This window comes from Macaca nemestrina, chromosome 9, assembly GCF_043159975.1.
Source record: "Macaca nemestrina isolate mMacNem1 chromosome 9, mMacNem.hap1, whole genome shotgun sequence".
Taxonomy (NCBI): domain Eukaryota; kingdom Metazoa; phylum Chordata; class Mammalia; order Primates; family Cercopithecidae; genus Macaca; species Macaca nemestrina.
Window position 1 is genome coordinate 73,462,110 of NC_092133.1, and position 24,651 is coordinate 73,486,760.

Sequence of the window (24,651 nt, forward strand, 5' to 3'; positions counted from 1 at the left end):
TAGAGGAATCCGTGTCTACACCTCCACCATCCCAAATCACAGTTAGACCTCCATAATTAGACTGTGGGTGAGAAATGATCACACATATTTTGTAGCTTGTAGCCTACATGGAGCCTCAGTCCAAGTCTTTAAATTCTGAGAAACTCAGTGTGGGGGACATTGGTGGATTTTGCCTGTCCTACATACACCCTCCCTTCTGTGGACAGCACCTCATTTTAATTTGGGGAATTGCTCCTCCCCAAATTAAACACAGTCTCCCAATTACATACAGTCTTGGGACCTTTAGTCACGGTTTCCTGCCCAAGTGAGGCCAATCAGTACTTTTAAATCTTGGATGAACTGACACTAATCACAGTGGTAGTTGATTCAACCTGATGACAAAACCCTGTAATGACTACTCCTGAGTTTCCGCTTCCTCAATGTCAGAGCTACGCCTCTGGCTCTTTTCCGTCCTTTCTGGGATCTTGCTCTTCAGTTTTTCATTGGAATCTCTAAGGTACACTAACCTTTAAAAAAAAAAAAAAAAAGTTTTCTGCCAAAAAAAATCAAGTCAGCAAAAAAAATAAGTTTCTGTTGCCTGCAACCAGAGAATCCTAACTGGTAGACTTGTTTACCTTCACTGTGGTTTCTCACCTAATTCTCATTATTACCTAGTATGCAAGGATTATCACCACCATTTAGGTTTCTTTCTCTCCTTTCCTTTCTTTCCTTCCTTCCTCCCTGGAAGGAGAATTCTGCAGATATATTCAGTAAGCAATTCCACAGTTGCTGAACCCTCACAAACTGCACAGGTTCTTCCTATGTCTCCCTCCCCAACACTCCCACCCCTCTGCATCTTATTCATCCCATTACTTTGGACTTGGTGGGCTTTGGCCATTTTAAAATAAGTCAGGTCTTCCCTTGACCTGACTCTCCCAATGCTAGATGGTTCTCTGCTCTTACAGAGAAACCAGGGAGCTGAATGGCACTTTCTTTTTTTCAAATCAAAGCAGATTTGCCTGTCTTCACTTGATAATGCTGCTTGTATACAAGCAGAGACTGGGAGAAGACTAAGGCAGGCAAAGGTCAGCCTAACTCTTCAGGGATGAAGGTGGAATAGAGGGAGAATGAGTCCAAGCAAAGAAATGGCTCTGAATTTGGCCCAGAGAGGGTTTTGATTTGCAAAGAGAGACCCACCTGCCTCCCTAACTCCCCTGGTGAATCATGTATCATGGTCCTTGAGCACATGCTGTTGGGACTGACCCTCCCATAATGACAATAAACTTGACATATCTTTGCCTTGTTCTCTAGCCACACCAAGGGTGTTGCCACAGCCAGCATAAGCTGGTAGCCATTCACTCTGTAGACCCAACATACTTGCATAGGCCCCAGCAGACCTCCAGCATCTGTTAGTCACACAGGGACTGGAAGGAGCTACAGGTTAGAAGGTGGGTGAATCACCTGAGGTCGGGAGTTCAAGACCAGCCTGACCAACATGGAGAAACCCTGTCTCTACTAAAAAATACAAAATTAGCCAGGCATGGTGGCGTACGCCTGTAATCCCAGCTACTCAGGAGGCTGAGGCAGGAGAATCACTTGAATCCGGGAGGTGGAGGTTGTGGTGAGCCAAGATTGCACCACTGCACTCCAGCCTGGGCAACAGGAGCAAAACTCCATCTCAAAAAAAAAAAAAAAAAAAAAAGAAAAGAAAAGAAAAAAGAAGGCATGATACGAGGCATGACAGGCCACAGCAGGACCTTTGTGGAGTCTGGAAAGGAGTGGACCTCGGGATCACATCAGCAGATTCCCAACCCTCCCAAATCTTTCTGCACTCCTCTTTTACTGGGTCTGTAAGCTTTTAGGTGAACAAGGCACTCTGCTGTTACCTATGCCCTCCCCTGTTCCAGTGGGTATGTTCAACAATGTGAATTATCAAACGCTTTTGGGAGGCTTCCCTCTAATGTCTCTTGTTTTCATGATTATTTTACACTTCCATGATTTCAATGAATAAAATTCCTGAAAAAAGAGTATTTCACTGGGAAGATGCTCCTGCATACTCAAGCTTCTGTTTCACTGCCACTGCTTCCTCGGATGGTACTGATTGGTCAGAATCTCAGATAAGCTCCAGGAGAGCAAGAATTACATTTTACTTACGGTACCCAGCACAGAGCTTGGCACATGGTGGGGATTCAAATTATTGTTTGTTGATCCAATATGTTAGAATGGGAGTTTTCCTAAGGCTGTTCTGTACACTAGCTGACATTTGCCTTTGGAGTCAATGGCTAAGGTCATATAAGCTCTCAGTGAGTTGGGCACATATCTATCTCTGAACTACTCCCATGTCCTCTTATTAGAAATGTACAAGGAGGGGAGATAGAGATTACTTTTACAGCAACTGGTACCCACATTCGGAGCAGTCCCTGTGGTTCTGTGGGTGAGAGCAGGCCATTGTGATGCAACACCAGTACTGGCTGTGGAGACTGGAACCCTTGGGACAATAGAATCAGATTTCCACAACTTTCACACTGTATCAGCCCCCATAATGTTTTAATAAAAAGAGACACTGGACTTGGCCAGTTAGGAAGTTTCCTGGTTTATTTTCATAGTATGATGACCGCAGCATGGAAGGAACCCCAAATCTACCAGGAACCATTTTGCACAGCTCTGGAAAGAAGTTCAGCAGAGTGAATGACCTGGCATGAAGACAGAAAACACGGGGCAACCTAGTCTGGGATGGCTGCACTTGTTCCTGAGATTCTGAATCTACCCGGCGAGGATTCACCCAATCAAAGGAGCCACTGATCAGAATTTTCAGCAATTATAATTTGAGAAATCATATTCAAATTATTTTTAATGGAAGAAAGAATATTTGAGAGTGAAAATCTAGGCTTGAATATGACTTTTTTTTTTTTTTTTAAGGTACACAGTTCATCTCCCACCTACATTTCTATTCTTGTTTTCAGAACAATAGCTGGAACATTTTGCTAAGTGTGTGGAAGGGAAGAGTGACAGCAGGAAAGGAGGGGAGCTTCATTCTATCAGTATTATCAGGAAATTGATTTAATATGCTTCCAAGTCTCTTTAAATAGAGCTTCAAGTTTGAAAGGGACTGAAGATACAGCTTAGAGGAATCCAAAACAGATGCCAAGAAAGAAGTGCCCACGTCCCATGCCCACCAAGACCCCTCTCATCAGGAAGGGATACCTAGCACAACACATCAGAAGATACGGCATCTAATGACAAGCACTTTGGGTATCTACCCCTCAGCACTGCGTTTCAGAAGTAGTCAAGAGGTCATTTTTCCAAAGTATTAGGGCAAGCTCATTTTTTGTTTTCCCTGTTCCCAAGAAGTTTAATGCTAATCAGAGCAGAATGCCTAATCAGTTCAAGATGTTCTGTCAACTTGAATTATCTATTTGTCTTCTTATTTACTGTATCTGTCTGTCTACAGTTCTTCATATCTTTGTGAAGATCGGTTATTGGGGCCTGTGTTTCCTTCTGACTAGAATCGCTACCAGATGATCCTTCCTGGTGATATGTTGATGATTTGCTAATTTATGGCTTTTAAAATCTAGGAATCCGAAGACATTGCTGAGGGGTTCAGGCTGGGGCAGTCATGTGGCTCATGCAATGAGGGCTGAATGGCTACTTGATGAGGGATCTAAGTCTGCGTAGGATGCAAAGCTTCGATCACATTTCGACCAGAGCCATGTCTGCAATAGAGAAATCATAAATGACATTTTATAGGAAACACCCCTCATGAGAGCATGAGGAAAAGTGAGAATGACTGTTGCCCAAGACACAAGTAAACAGGAAAGGAAAGGCCTATGGATCGGGCCAAGTCAGTATCACATGAAATCATCTCAAATCCGATTCTCAAGTGCTAGAAGCCATGCCTTCCCCGAAAGAGTCGAGAGGGAAATGGTGTGGTAGCAAGACTCTCTCAGAACCAAGAGAAGAGGTTTCAATAAGCTCTGAGATTGGACTCCCCAACCACTCACGTGGCCAAATAGTACGACGTGTAGCTCAGAACAGCTGTGGTATATTTGGAGATTTTTATGGATGTGTAGAAATGCATCTGTCCCCAGTGCCTGGTGTGTAGCAAGCCCTCAGTAAACACAAGTGGAATGGATGGACATGAAGGTGTGACTCACGTTAATTCCTTTAAGTTAGGTTGGGCTACGGGGCTGCAGATTTAATGAGTCTTTGTAAAGAAATAATCCATGCTCTGGCACAGTAGACAATTTAAAATTCCAAATCCTTTAGAAATCAGTCTAGAATCCTGCTGGACAAGACCTGAGTGTGATGGAGGAAATGGAATGGAATTCCATGTTGATACAAGACAGCCAGGCAGGAGGGAATAGTGTGTGGTCTCAGGAAGGAACAAAGGGTCTGAGTGAGAAGGAGAGCCTAATTCTGATATAAGGAAAGACACGGAGCTTAAAAAGAACCCAATAATCAGGAAGCAGGGAGGATACGCAGGATGCCCTCTCTCGATAAGTCAAGAAAGCACCTCTCAGGCAGGTTAGGGTCTGAGCGAGCAATCCGTTTTTAAGACTTCCTCTGTTGGAGGTAGAAATGAAGACCTATGTTTGCAAGTGGGGCTTGCATAACCTGGATTTTAAAAGCAAGAGCGTCAGCTCCCCCAGTTTAGTGGGTAACACAAGCTGGGTCAAGTTCATTGAACAAACGTTAGCATCTCCTCCTCTGAGGTGTCGCTTCTTTGGATTACTTTATCCAGTGTAACTAATCCCTGTTTTTCTCAGTTGCAAATCTTAGTCTTTCTTGGTTTTGCAGCACATATTAAAAATGTGTAATTGGCATTTGCTTTAGTTGTACCCTTGCTCAGTGCTTGCAACCTCCTTGAGACTGTAAACTCTATGAGGACAGGTTCCGAGGGTAGCCTGTTCACCAGTGAACCCTGAGCACCCAACACAACCCAGCATCATGCCTGATGCATAACACAGAGAATGCCTGCCTGCCGAGTGAGTGAATGAAACGATGGAGACGGGCCACAGGAATGGACAGTGAGGCAGGTCACTAACTGTGCTGGGCTGTTTTTAGTTCTTGAAATTTTGTTCTCAACTATTGAATACTCAATCATTTCTTCTAAAGTATGGAGTCCTCTTTAAAATATGAGCATTTACAATAAAGAAGATAATGAAGTACTCTATTTTCATATTTAAATAGAAAAGCATGACAAACTGTCCCAATCTCTCTGAATGTAAGACTCTTTCCAATGTGGAGACCACATCCGAGGTTGAACGCAGATAGCCCTAACTCCCTTCAGTGGGATACAGGTTCCTGAGGGTGAATATTCCAAATCAAAGCTATGAAACAAACACACAGAATGCACTACTGCACCTCTCACTGATGAGTAAGAAACCACACCAGAGAACTGCTCTGTGCTGTGTGGCATACCAGCTAAGGAGTGAAAGGGAACAGGTGGTTCCATCTGCAAAGGTATAGAAGGCTCTGCAGGTGAGATCTGCCCAGCGGGGAAGTCCAAGTTTAGCAGATCACTACAATTCTCCATGAAACTACCTTTAAAGGATGGAGCCAGAAAGGGGAAGAAAATGTTGAAATCCACAAAAAAGGAACAAATCTCACTTTGGATGTTGTTCATCTATCTGTCCTTGAGAGCCTCTCATTGCTAGAAGTGTTCAAGAAGGAATTAGAATTCTAGTCTAACCAAATGAGAAAAATAAAGGAAGAAATGGTTTTGTCCGCTCTCCCTCTTTTTCCCCTCAATCCTGGGGCCAGGACCCTTAGGGGTAGTGAGTGGGCAGGAGGAGAGAGGAGACAACCCCAAAGTGAAGCTCATGCCTTTCTCTTCCTCTCCATCATGGCACGGTGTTCTGGCTCCACTTACAGGGAAAGGTGGAGGAAGATACAAACAATAGGAGATCACTGAGTTTAGAGCAGGATGGCATCTCAAGAGACGACATGGAGAGGCAGCAGGACACAGGGAAGCAGACTGTCCAGGTTCAAACCCCAGCCCTACTCTTTACTAGCTGGGTGATGTCAGGCAAGTCACTCAACCTCCCTGTTCCTCAGTTTCTTCACTCATTCCAAATGGAGATGATGGTAATACCTTTCTCACAGGATCACTGTGAGGATTCTGATATATGCAAATATTTATAGTATTACTATTGCCAGAGAAGGCAGTCCTGGGGCTTTAGGCTGCACTGATCCACATTCTCATTTCAGGAAGTGTGTAGCACTCCTGTCTTTATAGGGAAATGTTCCAAGGGAAGCCACAGCATTTAAGTTTCACAGACAGCTTTTTTGAATTGGAGCAAGAGATGGGTTAGTCTGTGACAACTATTCCCCAAACCAGAATGGCGGCTCAGTAGCTTCATCCTGGGGACCTTCTTCCAAGATAATTACACTCACTTTCCTCTCCCACCTTGGCTACTTCTAGTCTTTCATGACTCATTCCCCTCTTGTGTGTCCTCTCAGCATTTGGCTACCAGGAATCAGTAGAATAATCCAAACCCATCCCATTCTCTCTGTCCCAAACACCTGGGCCTAGGATTGCCTCAAACTTGAGTCATTCAAGTCCCAACATGAGAAACACAAGGTCTGGGTGGCTCTCCGGCTGGACTCCCTCTAACAACGGGGTTACAGCAGATGGATTCCTCTCTGTGACTGATTATTTTCCATGGCCCTTGGCCATGTGACCTTGGACCATGATCTTGTCAGTTCTCATAAACTAACCAGGAGTGGAATGAATCACACTCAGAGAGGAGACCTCTGGGGGAAACTGCAAGAGGCTATGAGAGGGAGGAGAGAGCTGGGGATCCCAAAGGCCATGGGAGCCTCACCACCCCTCCGGCCTTCCCTGTCTCTAAGCAGTTTCGACCTTCCACAAAGGGAACGAGGAGGAGGCAATGGCCTTGGGAGACAGCCTGGGCTGCAGGAGGCCTACTCTTCTGAATAAGATTCAGGGTATCAGTCCAAGAGCCCAGTAATCCCTCCAACTCAGAGAGATTACCTGCCTCAGCTACTCACTGAACTGTTGGTTGTGGACACCCAAACCCCTATTCTTAGATGCCCCAATCCATCATAACATATATGAAATAGCCAACACACACGCACATGCGCATGAGCACCCATAACTACTGCAGGGACTGGCTATCCTGCAGGAGGTGATGAAAATGTTGGGTAAGGCACTCTAGGCCCTTGAAATAGTGTTGATGGTGAAGGGGTTTTGAGAATGCTACTTGAAGTGTTTATATTATGCCAAACACATTGATTAAAACTGAAAATGAAATGCCAATGAAATCTTCATATTCTCAAATATCCTGAATTTGGGTGTTGTACAAACAAAACCCTGATCTTCTCTGCCTAAATTTTTTACTTTAAATAATCTTTGAATTTCAAAGTTTTGTGTCTCTGTAGCTTTAGATCATGAGTTACCTTGAGTTCTCTGACAAGTTAATATATTGTTAGAGAAATCATTTCTGAATAAAATATGCACAAGTAAACAAATCCCTTAACTATGTATACATTCTAATTTCTTTCTGGGCATTCATTTGATTGGGTCCTGGGGAGCAGAGAACACATACGTGTGTGTCCAGGGGCAGAGCACATGGATTTATGCATACACAAAAACTCAGAGCACAGCACACTGTTTTAAGAGTCTGAACTTTATCTTTCAACAAAGTTTAGCTGCTTTCCTTTTGCAAATGCATTTAATTTTATCTGGAAACTTTCTGACGTTAGAAATAGAACAACTGTAGTTTCTCATTATGTTTGCTGCCAGAATCCATGCTTGGTTGCTCAACTAAAGACCTTATATTGCTAATTACTACCACATGCCCATATCCCAAGCGAAAGAAAACTTATTGATTCTGACAGCTCATTCTCTCAACACTGAATTCCAAATGAAAACTCAAAATTTGGCCAAACATAACATTTCATCAATCTTGTTTTACTGACTGGAAAAACAACATCAAACAAAGGGTGCTAATGGCCCTTTATTACCGTGCCTTTCCCAAGCTTATATTTTCTGATGAAAGATCTAAGTGACCAAAGGGCTTCTTTAAACTACTTAGTAATTAGCTTTTGAACCAGGAAACAATGCGTAAAGTAAAGTGAACAGGCCCGGTGCTGATGACAGGATGGACTCTGTGTCTGCAGGGTCAGGAACAGTGGGGACCCAAAAAGAACATTAAAAGCAAAGTGCATTTCATAAAGGGAGAAGAAAAAAACAGAGAGAGAGAGAGAGAGAAAATCAGGCTAAAAGCGGTGATAAAAGATTACAGAGCCAGAACAGAATGGCAGGAAGTCTGTGATCTGAAGTCATCAGCACCTGAAAGTTTGAGTGTAACTGCCAGGGTGAAACATGACCAGATCGGACCTGGGGCAGTGAGTGAGTGCCGCGCTGAGGGCCCCATCTGGGTCAGCCGGCACCAAAAGCTACCGGCCTCCAGCCCACCCACCAGCTCACCCACATTTGACTAGGAAAATTATTTCATTAAAAAAAAATTACCTGGAATGAGAGTCAAGAAATATTTTCAACCTAGCCTTCAGGGCAATTGATTTTATTGACTTCTTCAGGGGCAGTGATTGGGAAATGCTGGCAGTGACATTGGGAGATAGAGAGGCCATAAAGAGAGCCCCAGGCCCTCAGAATGCCTTCTGCTTTATGGAGACCTGTCCATACCTTCAAGGCAAAATGAATCGAGATGCTGTTTCCCTCTTGGCATGGGATACATGACCAATGGGAATCTCTGGACTTATTTGGCCTTTTGGATCCAACCAATGGCCCAGAAATCAGAACAGCTTGGTTCTAACCTCATCCAGGGCTGTTAAGATAATAGTGAGGGGAGGGCTCCATTAGAGGGAAGATGGAGGGATGTGCTGCCTCTCTGAAAAGACGCCAACTGGCCTCCTCTGGCCCACTGTCCTTTGTGCCTTTGAAAAGAAACTGGTGTCCTGTGGGTAGTTCAAGAAAATGAGCCCTTTTGTCCACCTCCTCATTTCCTGTGCAGAGGCCTGGACACCTGAGCTCAGGAAGCATTGGACTCACTGACCAAAGGGGAGGTTCCACTCTGCCCGACATGGCTGACTGTCAAAACGAGGAGAAGGCAGCAGTGGAGGGAAATACAATGCTCCCGGTCTGATTTTATTTCCTCTTAAAAAAAACCAAAGAAGCTCTTTAAGAGTTCATTTGAAACTGAACGAGAAGGGAAAGCAAAACAAAACAAAACAAAACAAAACAGTTCCATGATGGGAACTTCCATGACTGGGAAGAGGCGGGAGTGATGAAAAGTGTTCTGTGTCCTGATCCGGATGACAGGATGGTAGTTACTGGGTGTGTACATAGGTCCAAGTTCCTCACTCTATATGTTAAAGATGTGTACATTTAACTCTATGTAAGTTATACCTCAAAACCAAAGACAAAGGTCACTGCCCCAGAAAAAGCTTTAAAAAAATAAATAAAGGGTGCCTGCTGCCAGCCCCCTCTCCCCCACAGCATTCCTCTCTTGAGGTGGTAAGGCACTGCCCCCTACTTAGGAGAAAACCTTGGGGTCTATATTGAACCTGCACATTGATATTGAGAGTGATAAGGTGATCCAAGCACACATTGAAATAGTTCCCGGGAAGAAAACACTCATGTTTGGGAAGCCAAACAAAAGATTCATCAGGAATAGCATGTAGTACCCTAAACTACCAGAAATATACTATTTCTTGCCCAGAAGGAATTTCAGTTGAGTAATGAGTCCCTCCAAGGATAAGATTGGTGCCTCCTGGATGAAGAGGAGAACTGGGTTCCCAGTGGCCACAGTGCCTTTGCAGTAGGCCAGATGACCTGGATCTGCCACCCAAGGAGTTCCCTGCCAGAGTCTTATCCTGCATTCTTGCTACATACAAACCACCATAGGAGGGCATCATACTAGTTTGAGGGACCAGAATTTTATCACATAGCCAGATGATGTGAAGAATGAATGAGTTTTGTCTACTTGTTAGGGGTCAGAAGAGAAAATATGGGCCCAGTTATAAATGGACGCCTTTCAGGACAAATTCATTACATCTCTTGGAATTTGTGAATGGGAGCTGGTCCAAGTGTGGCAACGTCCTCGGGTCACCTCGGACATCACACCCCATGCAGAAGCTGGGCCTTCCCTCATAGAAGCACCCGGTGGGGTGGAGGAGGGGCAGAATTCAGACGGCACCTCCACAGGGACTCCTGAAAGTCACTCAACCACGTCTTTTCTGATGCAACTGACTTACTTTCTGCCTCCATGTTTGTTAAAAGTCCCGCCGAATTTATTCCGATTCAGGATGAGAGCAGCAATTTCGGGCACGTAGCGGGCAAACATTGCCTACATGCATGAAACAAAGAAACAAGAGCCAAAAAAAAAATGGCATGCAGAGAGGATTCTACCGCAGCGGAGGCAGCAAAACCTCTTGGCATACTTACTTTCTTCCACTAACCGCACTATAGGAGCCCCCGTATTTCTTGCGGTTTCCTATTAACTCTATGATTTCAGGGACGTAGCTGGCAAACATGGCCTGAGAAGACAGGAGACAGAAGAGAGACTAAAAAGACAGGCCAAAGAAAAGGGGGGACCTGTTCAGACGGGGTGGGGGGCATTAAGATCTGAAAACACAAAAGGATTAGGCCTGCAAAGGTATATATTGATACGTTGGGTCATAAAAAACTAAAAGCATGAAAAGAGCAAGCTCCTGGAAATACACAAGACAAACAAACATTAGCTAACCTTGACAACTAAAGAACAAAAAAAATCACAGTCAAGAAAAATACAAAGGAGACAGGAATAAATAAGGTGATATCTAGTTCTTGTTGAAGAAAAATAGGCAAAAGGGGGGCATGCTAGTGAAATTAAACACACACAGGCACACGTGTGCGTGCACACACAATTTCGCAAGAGAAGATCTTTGTCATTAAATTCAGAGGAGAATCAACGTTTTTAAGAGTGACAAAAGAAAATAAACACCAAAAGATTAAAAACTAAATTTTTCTATTAAAAAAAAAACCACTAAAAAGCACAAAAGGGAAATTTAGGAAATCACCTGGGAGGAGAAGATAGCAAGGAGAAACACAAATCTGCCATGTTTTGTCCAACAAACATCTGGCCTGTGGCTGGCTGGATGGGTCTTGTTATCTATGGGCACCTCACGGATGCTGCAGAAATGCTTGCGTGAATGTACACATGCACGTGCACATTTATATACATTTTTAAAATGTATATGCCCTATGCATACAAAACAGAGAGATGTGTATGCATCACTATATATAAATGTGCGTGCAGTGTACGTACATGAAAGCTGTGTGTGGATTAGGATTTTAATCACTCACTTCATAAATGGCAAAAAAATCTAAACTTAAAGTGAGCTACTTTGAAAGACAAAATGCAGCAACTGCCAATGTGTGGCCAGAAATCCCCTTGATTTACATTATAAGGGATGGTTTAGTGCAACCTAAAGAGCTGCACAGACCTTCAAAAACCAAACAGTGAAACTTTCCTAGAAGAAAGGAGCAAAAATATCCCATGTGTCCACTGCAGAATGGAGTGAGCTGTTTGCAAAACTGCACTCTGCTCACATGGGGATGTCTGCCTGGACAAGACTAAGGTGCTCTCTGTCCTTTGATGTAGGGACCCTTCTCTTTAGGGCAGGCCCCAGCCACAGTGTTTGTTGGAAGTTTGGGGAGGAACATAAAGGGGAAGGGGGAGCTCTTGAAACCGCAAACTGTCTCTACAAAGTATCCATAGCTTCTACCAGAGGCAGGTGACAGCCATTGTCGTTGTAGCATACCAGATGCTGAATTACATTGCTAAGGGGTAGACACTCTCCCTTCTTAACTGCATCACTTTCTTAAGACAATTAGGTGTGCTCCTGGCTAAATGACTGTCCCTCACAAGGGCAATGTGCCTGGATCTATGGGACAAGTGTAATACACCAAGAATTATGCAGAAAAGTCACCATCCTGTTTGGATTTACTTAGCCTGATTCTAACATTAAGGCTTGCTTCTAGTGCAGAACACAGTCTACAATACAAAGCTTTAAGGAACTGTATCATGGAAAGTACTAACAACCATCAAAATCAAATCGTAATAAAGATTTTTTTTACCAGTCCCCCGAGGATGAAGAAGACCATGAAGAGGCGCCCAAGCGTGGTTTTTGCATAAACATCCCCATAACCAACGGTGGACATTGTGACCATGAGTAAATAGACACATTCCCAGTAGGTGAGAGCCTGGTTGTTTTGGAAATTTTCCCATGGGTCCCCTGAATTCTCCACCTAAAGCAAACGGGACAGGGGAGAAAAAAGTAAAACATGCTATTGAAGTGTATACATACAATAAACCCGGAAGCTCAGCACTCCCGAAGGCCACTTGCTAATGCACACACTCTCCACAGGAGTTGTGTGGTTCCTGGGCTGAGCTCTGTGAGTCAGGATGCAGAGCTCCTGAGCAGGACACAAAGAAAGTGGAGAAGCAGCTGCAGGAAATGTCTTCCTGGCTGATTGGGACAGAGAGGGAAAGCAAGAAGGAAAATATCTCTAGGCCTTTTTTCTTCTTCTGGTAAAATGTCGGAAGCCAGCTAAAATTCAGGGCATTGCCTCTGGCCAGGTTTTAGAGCACTCTCTTCAAGGAAAGAGCCAGAGAGCCCTTCCCTGACCTTCCTCAATGGGTTTCTAAGGCCCAGATGGCCTGGCTCTGCCTCTCCCGCAGAAATTATAAACGCTTCCACAGGGGGCTGCCTCCTTCCATCAGTTTATCCAAAGAGTATATATGGGCCCTGCTTGTTCTGATTCAAATAGCATCTCTGGGATCTGGCCCTGCTCTCCCTCCTTTGCAAATTGCCAATGGTGGTCTTAGCCTTGAGGCTGCCAGAATCTTCCCAGGGGCTTGGAAAGTGAGCTCATGAGAACAGCTTGCACTGGCACAGTCTGTTAGACCAAGGGCTGGCAAACTTGTTCAGTTTTGTGGGCCACACAGGTCCTGGTCAACTTTGCAGAGGCAAAACTTCAACAAATGGGTGTGGCTGGATTTGGAGAGCTTTGGCCCAGGACTGCAGTTTCCCCACTTTCCTGTCCTTCCATCATATTTGATCTGCCAACAAGGCTAGGAGATGGGCAGGAAAGGTACTTTAGATACTCTCAGGAGAGAGGGAGCTGCAGGTCCAATTTTACTCAAATACGCCTGTGATCCACCCGCAGGGCCTGTGGACGGGTGCCTCTGCAAAATGTTTCCAGGGCCTGGCCTCTTTCACACATCAGTTTGTCCTCAATGTGCCATTTTCACAAAAGTTTCCTGGTGAACCTGAAGGGACTTCACTAATACCAATAGTAAGGTGGGGTCATCATCTTATTAAAGACTACTATCTCCTCCACATTTGTGATTTGAGTGCTTGGTATTTGGTTACAGCAAGAATTAGGGTGATTAAGGTTGATTTTGGCCAAGAATCCCATCGGTATTAAGGGCTAGGCAGGAGACCCCAAATCTGGTGACTACGTGAGCCCCTGTGCCCCACCTTCTGTCATCCCAGGCCTGTCTTCCTTTGGGTGATAATTACGTAAATCCCACGTGTGGGTAGGTAAGCGTGTCCTTCTATCCCTTATGCAAACAGAGGCTCAGCCACCGGTGGTCAACTTTATCCAAAGTCTCATAGCTAGACGAGGCTCCTTCCAGTTGTAACAGTCTATGTTTGCATGAAACACACTTCCTACAATGGCTGTGCTCTTTAAAAGCAGGAGGAAAGTCTGCCTTCGGGTGGTGTGAGGGGCTTGACTCAATATAAGGCTTTAAAAGAGTCACTAATAAAAAAGAATTAACATTGTTGAGGTACAAATCAGACAAAATAATCAAAGATGGCTTTTTGTAAGGGGGAAGTAGAGAGAAATTGAGGGATCTGAATTTGTTGTTTACTAGGAGGTGTGGGTCAAACTTCCAATCTTGTCCCCAGACCTTTTCCAGGTGTTTGCTTAGGAAGCACTGCCATCTTGTGGCTTACTATAGTTCTTGCAGACAGAAGGAAAATTTACCAAAGCCCCCACACAATACCAATGAGCAATGAACGGAAAAATGCAGGTTAATAGTGCAAACATTACTCACCATTTGGAACTAGTTTGGGGTAAAAAGGTTGGAAACCCAGACAATTGTGTGGTTGCTTCCCATCTTCCTGTCTACAACTGAGGTGAAATTTCTTTCCAGCAAGAAAAATTTTAGGTAATAAAATGACTCAGAGAGGGTCTTGTTGCTGGCAAGCGAGAGCACAAGGGTCTTCAAGGTTACTCACCAAATGGATGAACCCGGCTGCAGTCAGCCACGTGCTGATAAATATGGAGAGCAGATTCACCAGCTTGATGGAATTACTGTGCAAGAGACAACAAGCAAAATCCCCACGTTACCAAGGGAAGGCCCTGCAGGGGCTATCTTACAGGGTAACAGCACCCGCTTAGAGGTAGAGGCTGCCACACCTAACTTCCAACCGTTTCTCCATTATAAGGGAATTCTGGAAGCTGGAGGAGCTGCTGGGATGAAGGTCAGGACAGAGCCTAGAGGAACGAATTTAACTTTGGTAAAAATTGACTTTTATTTTAAAAACTCTTCAAATCTACAGAAAAGTGGAAAGAACAGTATAATGAACACTTGTACGCTCTTCATTTAGACTGACCAATTATTAACATTTTACCACAGGTGCTTTATCTCCCTACATGCTTTTTCTCTTATTCCCCACACCCCCGCCGCTCTTTTTCCTTCTCTTCTTCTTGCCATGTATATATGTATTTTTCTCTCTCCCTCTTTTTTTTTTCTTTTGCTAAACCATTTACCAATAAATCAGAGACATCATGGCACAAGCCTTAAATACTTTAGCACTCAATTCCTAAGAAGAAAAGCATTGCACAGCATAATCACAATACCATTGCACGCCTGAGAAAATTAAAACATAAAAATTCAGTAATGCTATTTAATATGCAGACCTTATTTAAATGTCTCCAGTTGCCCCAAAATTATGTTTATTGATTTTTTTTTTATTTTCCCCTAGACCCAAGTTTCATGCACTGCATTTGGCTGTTAGGTGGCTTAAATCCAACTGTCAGGAAACAAGGACAGAGAGTAAATATTTAGGCTTTACAGGCCATATAGACATTGTCACAAATACTTAACTCTGTCACTGTGGCTTCAGAGCAGCTTTCGGACAACATGTACAGGAATAGATATGGCTTTGTTCCAATAAAACTTTATTTACAAAAACAGGCAGCAGGAATGGGTTATAGTTTTCCAATCCCAGCTTCAGTCTCTTTTAATGTATAAATGACACCACTCCTTTGTAATGACATTAGATTTTGTGTGAATCTAGGTTGTCTTCTATAATGTCCTATATTCTGGATCCTGCTTATTTACTTATTTATTTTTATTTTATATTTTGAGGTGAAGTCTCACTCTGTCACCCAGGTTGGAGTACAATGGTGTGATCTCGGCTCACTGCAACCTTCGCCTCCCAGGTTCAAGCAATTCTCCTGCCTCAGCCTCCCAAGTAGCTGAGATTACAGGCACACGCCACCACACCCAGCTAATTTTTGTATTTTTAGTAGAGACAGGGTTTCACCACGTTGGCCAGGCTGATCTCGAACTCCTGACCTCAGGTGATCTGCCCACCTCGGCCTCCCAAAGTGCTGGGATTAGAGGCGTGATCCACTGTGCCCAGCCCAGTTTATTTTTAAAATAAATGTTATCGTGTATGTTTGAGGTTTACAACATGATATTATCTACCATCTCACATAGCTACGTTTTCGTGTGTGACAAGAGTAGCTAAAATCTACATATTTAACAAAAATCCCAAATACCATACAATTTTATTAACAATAGTCTTCATGTTGTACATTAGACCTCTAGACTTGATCATCCTACATAGCTCCCTACTTGAGTATTTCTGTTAAGCATCTCTGCGGGGATGGCATCACATCAGGATATCCCAGCCCAATGACTAGGCCCATTCATGTGGCTGAGGTGGAGATGCTAATGTCTCCACTGAGAGGTGCCCATTTCACTTTGTAATGAATATGCCACCTTGAGTGAGGCCCCGAGACTGCAGGAATATCCTGCTCCCCAACAACCTTATACCTAACAGCTTTAGTATCCACTGGTGTTCCTTGAGTGGATCAACTGGACCTTATGACATTTTGAGCTCCCTGAGAGCTGGGGACTTGTCTGTCTGGATTCCAGGAGCCCTGAGTCCCTGGAGCATAGCAGGCCCCGTGACTCTGCACTGAGTGCACTGGTCTCTGCCTCTGCTCTCTTCCTAAAGTGCATCCTGTTCACTCCCACTGGAGTATACCTGAAGGCTGCTGTCAGCAGGTCACTTCACTGTCCAAAGGCTTCTTGTTGACTAAAAGATGACATTCAAACTCTCTCCTTCCATTGTCAATACCTTGTGAAGTCCCAGTCTCTCCCACCACCACCCTTTCACATAAGCTCTTGAAACTGCCATCCCAGTTAAACCTATTTACTATAGCTATTGTCTACACTATTTACTCAACTCGAAAGCCTTTCCCATCTAGCCAAATATTCCCCATTCTTCAAAGCCCAGTTCAATCCCTACTGCTTCCTTAAAGTTGTTCCACCCACCTACAAGACAAAGTGACTTTCCCCGGCTCTCACCTCCAGCCATTCATCGGTAATTGATCCTACTGACTTAAGATGTCCTGTGTAAAGTTTTAGGTTGCTATTTGACTCTTGTGTTCCTTGCTGCATCTTGCAGAAAAGAACTCTCTTTTCTAGCTCTTGCATTTTCCCAGTAGTGGCTTAATGTAGCCTACAGTGTTGCCCAATCCATTAGTTTTGGTCAATTCATCTCTGTTACGACTTCCCTCTCTTACCTCTCTTTTGGAGAACCAATGATTTAAATTCTAGGCATTTAAGATCACAGTAATAGTATCAGCTAGCTTGTTTACAGTTCTTTCCCAGTGCTCACCACATGGCCACCATCCTAAATGCTTTAGGATCACCTGTGCTTTATGTGTACTAAGCCATTTAATGCTCATAACAACACTCTTTCTTCTTCTATGGAACAGCACAGAGGAATCCACGGTCTTAGGTTTTCCAGAGTTGATTCTGACAGTTCATGGAAAGGATAAACAGATACTTTCAACTTTGTGGGTGAGACTGATCTTTCGAGGTGTGTGGAACAACTTTCTTCTCGTTCGAAAACTTGGGAAAACAACGAAAATGTCCATTCTGTCTCTCTTGGTCATTTCTAGAGTTTCCAGATTATAATAACTGCCAATATTTATGGAGCGCTTATTATGTGTTAGATGTTGTGTTGAGCAGAATTCCCTCCTACCTCTACCTTGTAAGTCCTCTAAGGTGTGCTCCAGCATTGGAGGGTAAGAAGTAGATGAAGAACAGATAGCCAGTGGCAAAGGGAGGGCTCTTAGGGAGGTGCGTGTTGTCCATTTTCTCAGGGGATCATTAAATACCAAGTGGCTTCACTTACATACTCCTGGATTCTTGGGACCTGAACACAGCAGTGTCCCACCAACAACCATGTGGGGTCCTCTTGAGATATTTAACCTATTGGGAGTCCGAGCCTCTTGGTGCTTTGGGAAAATGACCTAAATATGGTGATTATTAAACTCTAAATGATGGTTACAGTGATATTGGTAGTGCGTTAGGGAGCTCTTGCCATATGCAGAACATTTAACCATTGTTGCTAAAACAGTCCGTGTTTAGCTCTGAAATCTGATTATTTTTATGACATCAGTATTATCACAGATCCCTAGGTTTAGGAATTTGCTTTCTAAATGAAACACTATCACCACGCATCTGAAAGCTACGAGCAAAAGATGCAAGGTTAACCCCTGGTGGGCATTCTCCATACTCTGAAATGTGAACCTTGCCAGGTTAAGTAAGGCTCTTTGGGAAGAAAGAGTGGGGCATGCCAGGAGCAGGGCTGTGTGCTCTGCATGGCAAAGGTTGTGTATCTCTGCATGGAGATAGTCATAGCCTTCCTGGTCAAGCCTAGGGATCTGGGCCAAACGTGAAGCTAGCAATGGTTAGAATGATTTGAATCATTCAGATTCTAGCCTGCTTCCTAAGCTTTGAGTGAGATTATGATTTTATCATGAAAACCTCACCCATCTAAAGTAAATCATTCTCATTTTTCCAATACAATTCCTGAGTCCCCATCCCATGAGTTCTAATTCACATCGATGGACACGGTGAAACATGATAGGAGAGGCACACGATTCTTGTAGATTAGAGACCTCTTTCAAGAAACAGTGGATGCTGCAAGAGAAGGTCTGGCTCCAAAGATTACAGCTGTAAACCCAGAGTTTCTGGGGCCTTCTTTGTTCTCTATATGTTTAACAAGACATGTTTCAGTTAACACAGAAAATGTCATGCACTTTGTACAAAGTGCACATTTGTCCCTGCTCTGCTTGTCTCTAATTTTTCTCTTTGTTTCTGATACTGCCAGGTGCTGCTGGCCTTGCTTTGTTTTACTGCTGTATTTGCTGGACAGATATAAAATACCCACCCCCTGAAAAGTTAACTGGACTGCACCACACTAACATAAATGGTCTGAACTATAACATGAGTGGAGCAAAGTGAAATTCTGCCAATCCAATCTCTTAATTATCTCTAGATCCCTTCTCCTCTCTCTGCCCCAATTTTCACTGCCTAAAGCCATGCCCTAATAGCTTTTCCCTGGACTACTGCCTGCTAATTGGTCTTATGGTCTATGAGGTCTTTGACGCTTCAGCCCCATTCCCTATACAACTGTTGGAATAGTGGATCTTTCTAAAATGTTAATCTAACCGCATTTCCTCTCTTGATTAAAATCCTTCAACAGCTCTCCTTTGTTCATGTAAAGTCTATGAATCTAAGAACCTGCATGATTTGGCCTCTCCCTGCACATCTCTTGCACTCTCCATATAGAATACTCTTCTTTACAAACTTTACCTTGGAGCCATTTCTAAGGTCATGTGAGTAGTAATGTTTTAATTTCAAAAACGCCTCCCAAAAACATATTGGTTAGGCATATGATGACTCATGCATATCATGGAATGCTATGTGGGAAACCAAAGGTGACGTAGTAGATATAATAGTTATCTCAAAGTAGTATGATGTGGAGGCAATCTTACTCTATCCTTTATGATTTTGTGTGTTATTGCAATGTTTACAATGAACATATTTTAAAAATTAGAGGAAACAGGCTGGGCACGGTGGCTCACACCTGTAATCCCAGCACTTTGGGAGGCCTAGGCAGGTGGATCACCTGAGGTCAGGAGTTCAAGACCAGCCTGGCCAACATGGTGAAACCCCGTCCCTACTAAAAATACAAAAAGTAGCCAGGCATGGTGGCGGGCACCTGTAATCCCAGCTACTTGGGAGGCTGAGGCAGGAGAATGGCTTGAACCCGGGAGACGGAGGTTGCAGTGAACTGAGATCATGCCCAGCCTGGGCAACAGAGTGAAAGTCTATCTCAAAAAAAAAAAAAAAAAAAAAAAAAAGGGAAGAAAGAAAAACTACACGAAACAATAAGGAAATTCCCATTTTGAAAAACATTGCTGAGTGATCCATGTTTTAGTCATCAATATTTACCACAGTCAATAAGATGTGGAATTATAGCCTTTAAACACAGCTGCTGACTTTCCTCTGACAGTTGAATAAGTGTTCTAGCACCTGTACGTTAGATCTCCAGTTTGCAGAATAACTGAGGAACTGCCAAAACCTCAGATAGTGAGGGGGAGTCTCCTTGTCTCCCCTTTAATTGGCCCGTTTCAGGCTATGGAGTATTCTAGGCCCGCTGTGGGCTTGCAGCTTGGGAGAGGGCCCTGATGCTGGTCACATAACTGTGATCTGCCCGTTTCATCCCGTGCACTTTAATTTTCCTTCTGCTGCCTTCTTAATTCTTTATCAATCTTTCTGCCCACCGTATGCTTCTCTGCCTTGTTTCTTTCAGCTCTTGGCCCAGTGAGGCAGCCAAAGTACTGGAAATGAAACAGCAACTCCAAGTCATTATTTCAAATCACATTGCAAAGCCTCCATCCCTACATAATGCCACAGATTGGCAGGAATTCACCACCAAAGAGCCAGACAAAATCTCCCTAAAGACGATTACATGGGTTCCCCAACCCACCCTCCTGGAAGGACCGCTGTGAAAGCAGCAGAGTATGGAAGAGTCATAGGAGAATTGCTGAAAGTCCAAAGCCCTACAAAAGCCAAGGCTGCACTTTCTCTGGGACAGAACTTTGGGATCCACACTTGGGGATGCCCAAAAGGAAGGAGCCAAGATTAGCCGGGCCGGCACCTGGAGAGAAAATGGCCTCAGAGAGTTGTCCTAGAGCTTCTAGACTTCTTACAGTTACATAATATGTGCTTCTGTGCCTGGCGACCTGGCCTTTCCTACCCTCTTAACCTCATCCCCCTCTTTCTTATCACAGAACTCTTAATGTCCAGGAGTGCAGAATTACCCAGAGTTTCCCCAAGTGCCATGCTCTCAGACCAGTGTGCTGTTAGCAGCTTCCTTGATTAGAAGTCAACCCCCACCCTACCCCTCACATGCCCAGCCCCAAGAGGATGATACTTAGTTTTCTACAAGGCTTACCTAAAGGTAACCTTCTCCTTGAAAAGATCCTTGACTGCCCCACAACTCATGCCAAGCCCAGCTTAGTTACTCCCCTCTCAACCCATGGACATACTGACATCAACATTAACCACACCATCAGGCGGCCTGACCCCCTACCCAGCAAGTTCTCTGACAGCAGGACTCCTAGCACCCACCTTGCTGCTGACACCAATGGGTGCTCACTCCAGGCTTGCTGAATTACCTCAACCATCTGGTTATGACCATAAGTGAAGGGAACTCTGAAAACCCAGGTTGTGGCTTTGGGGCAAAAAGCACCCTCTAACAGCAAGAGTTTCATATAGTGTGAAGTGGGACACTGGAGAAAGGCTGTCTTGGGGCCTGGATGGCAGATGCCCAGCCAGCCTTCCACCCCGTGACTCTTCCCTAGGGCCATTCTCTCCCTCGTGCCCTGGCTGGCTGCTTCAGCTTTCCCCCTCTACACTGAAAGGAGGAAGCAACCATACTGTGCAGTAGGCAGGTGAGTTAACCACCGGGGATGCCACAGCCACTTCTCACATCCAAAGGAAAGAAAAGTGAGTGTACTAGCAGAAGGTCAGAAAAAAACATTCAGATGGTCCATCATTCTCTCAAGTCCTAAAACAGTCCAGGGAGTAGACAGTATTCCTCAGAGCAATGGAAACTTCTCAAAGCTGGCATCAGAGAATAAAAATTCCCTTAACATATGATGTGATTGTGAAACAGGGAGAGACAGACACTACCTGACATTAGAGAGTGTCACAAAACACCACCCCTACCAGAAAAATAAGTGTCTCTTAAGGACAAGGCTCTATGCTTGGTGCCGGGTACTCACCCATTCCACCTTCAAAACACAGTCTAGTGGAGTGAATCTGACATAGGTAAATATTGAAGAGATGCTAGCTTCATTGATCATTTACATTTCAAAAGTAATAATTAAAAGGCAGAAATCAAGGTTATTGGCACTCAGAAAATATGAAGAAATATAATATTCACTGTATATGAATAATATTACATTATTGCTAATAAATAGAGGACTGACACATTCTTATCTCAGGATAATGAACAGTAAAAGGCAGGAGGACATACTTTTAAAGACTTCAGTGCCATTGGATTCTCTTTTTCTTTTCAACTTGGCTAATAGAAAGTGAATTTGACCTCACAGTCACATAGATGAGCAGTCAGAGAGAGGAAACCAATTTGGAATTAAAGCAAAACAAAATAAACAAGCAGGGGGAAAAAACCACCAACACCCAAGGAGTAAAGCCAATCATAGGTTGAATTTGTTGGCTGTGTCAGGTTCATTCAGGAAGCTGGGTCCCAGCCTGTGTTACCAGGAAAATGATGCTGAATCTAATCCTCCAAACTGCAGATATATTAATTACAAATCACAAAATATGGAGGTGTCCTGTTTTTAATCATTTATCAAATGCGTGAAGGGCAACCAAAGAGGAAATGGAACATTAGAAGTGAGCTTCTTAGAGTGTAATTTCCTAGAAGAGAAATTTATGGCCTGTACTTATTCTCCATTAGAGCACGTCTAACCTCTTTTATTAGTTTATTCATCAAGACAGCCCTGGTTTCAGGCCAGCTCTGCAAGCCAGCAGGTCATCAGGAAAGGGATCCTCTGGGGGCTTTTCCTCCTGGTCCAGTTGTGTTTTCCAGATCATAACGCAGTTAACAGAAGTATTCATGGTGCATTCGGCAGGAGGTTTGTAGGTTTTCCCCCAAAAGGCAATTCACGGAGCAAGCCCCAAGGGCTATATGGATATAAAGTGAACATCTAAAATGTGCTTTGAAATGAAATGATTTTCTGTTTGCCGTATGAGGTTTGTGATTGCCTCTCACAGCATTGCTTCCATTGCCTTTACGACTGGGTTCAATTTCTTATTTAGTGATGTAATAAAGGGGCGATTTAGAATCTGGCAGCAAGGACTTCCCAATCAATGAGCAAATCTATCCCTCATTCACTGCGCGCCTCTCCCCGTGACACCGTGACTCTTATCTGGGCAACCCCACTGGGCACCCAGATATCAGCTATGTCCCTACATTCGTCCCCACTTCCCTGCATGCACAGCTGTTGCTCTCTTTTCACCACATAATTCCCTGGCCCTGCAGAAGAGAGCAACCCAAACCCTACTCTGGGTTTTCTCTCCCTCTCCGTGTTAGATCACTCTTTTTGTGAATAATATAACTATTAATAACGTCATTGTGATGAAAGCAAGCACACCTGATATTTGCAACTTGGCATAGGGGACTGGAAGGAAAAAAATATGACAAAGAACATCTTACCTTGTTTTAAGAATATTCAGAAACTGCAAAATTTCTGAAAACTGTATCAGTCTCAGAGCTCTTAAAAATCTCAAACCTGGAAAAAAGAATGAAATAGAGATGCATTATTTTCAATGCGTGGTTTTAATGTTCACAGTCTGCCATTTGATTTACAGTTCCCAAGGGTCGAAGGCATGGGAAGTTCTTGCAGAAGATAAACCAGCTGGTACCTCGGACATATTCCTTCATTCTGATTCTTGACTGGTTTAATCTCGAATGGTAAATGGACTTTCTCTTTATAAAGGTGGCCTGTTCAAAACCTCTTTAGAGGAAGGGCTCGTGGGGAGAAGCCAGGTTAATGAGACTTTTCATTTAGCGATCTCTGATTGAAAGCACTGTTTCTAAGTCACCTAGTTGTCTGGCAGGATTTTGTCTCTGAAAAATCCTAGGAATTGTTATTGCTCAGGGTAACCCTTGCGCTAAGAGCAGATTGAGAATAAATCGGATAACCTTATGTCTTTGATGGATTTTATTTTTTATCTTTATCTTCAGCCCTGATAAAATGAAGAGTACAGCCCACAGTGTTATCTGTTTTCTATAAACTTCTATATTTTCCTCCCAATAAAAAAAAAGATTGGTAAGATATCACATCCCACAACTTCTGGATTCAAAATTTATATAGTTCCCCGTTTATTAAGTGTTAAGATAAATGGTTTGTCCTTTCTAAATCAACGACCTCTCTTGAATGGAAAAGAAGCATCAGTGTTTAGGTGGCAGAAGAGAGATGGAGAAGGAAAACACATCAAGCACATTTTAAAAATGTAAATTATTATGTTTTAATAGCTAAGAGTGAATTATATTTCTGCTCAGGTGAAATTCATGAGTCAAAACATTCAGAGTCAGTCCTGGGCTATAACAATCTGGCTATCATGCAAAGAAATTACTTACAACATGCTGGTTTATCATCGCTTTGAGACACATTGAATGTCACACCCACTCCCAAGGGGATTTTCTTTTGCGGACTTTCTAGAAGCATTTTATGAAGCACCACCACGTGCCAAAGGCAGTGCGAAGCCTTCCAGCGCATGGAGTTGACAGACAACTCCACACCCGTGGGTGGGGCTTTGTTCTCCCATACCTGTGAGCCAGTAAAAGGCAGCCTAGGGCACAGCAGTGGGAAGGAATCCTTACTACCTTCTACTTGAACAAGGAGTACGCTAATGGCGCCACCGTGGAGCTGTTTAGGTAATAAGGGAAAATTAACTGAAAGCTCATGGGGTGGGGGGAAATCTGACTGTACAAGGAAAGAGGAAGAAAAGGATTGGCTCAAAAAAAATAATTTCTCATCTGAAAAGGATTAACCATCATGAACAGAAGACTTTTTTTTTTAAAACATTCTCCTTCTATGCCAAATAATACTTATATAACTTTTATTAAATAATTGCAGAGATGAGACGGGATGTTGATGAAATAAAAAGGCTCACGGCCAAAAGCACAGTCGTAACTGAGCTGATGAAAGGCTGACTTTGCACTGCTGAAAACCGATCACGGCGAGGAGTACAAAACTAAGAAGTCATCTCAGAAAGCAGAGAAAATAAGGGAAAGGGAGAAGAAAAAAAGATGAAACTTCAGAAAATAGGAACAGTGTAGATCATAGAGATCCAACCATGGATAAAATGTGTTTCAAAGGGAAGTCCAAACAGCACATTGATCATAAGCAAAGGCCAGGACATAACAGAAAAGAACTTTTGAGATACAAAAAAATGGAGACTAAAAGGTGAAATGAAGGATCAGCTTTTAGATACCAATGCC

At 43.5% G+C, this 24,651-nt stretch overlaps 1 protein-coding gene across 21 annotated transcripts in view; it reads right to left on the reverse strand.

Moving 5' to 3' along the window:
- The window catches only part of LOC105465975 (potassium calcium-activated channel subfamily M alpha 1), a 763,404-nt gene that overhangs the window by 224,671 nt on the left and 514,082 nt on the right, over positions 1-24,651 (reverse strand). For all 21 annotated transcript variants that reach the window (XM_011714686.3, XM_011714685.3, XM_011714673.3 and 18 more), the window contains 4 exons: positions 22,861-22,936; positions 14,257-14,332; positions 12,086-12,256; positions 10,412-10,503 (listed from right to left, as the gene is read on the reverse strand). In XM_011714686.3, the coding sequence (XP_011712988.2) occupies positions 10,412-10,503; positions 12,086-12,256; positions 14,257-14,332; positions 22,861-22,936 (415 nt within the window). The remainder of the gene's footprint in view (positions 1-10,411; positions 10,504-12,085; positions 12,257-14,256; positions 14,333-22,860; positions 22,937-24,651) is intronic.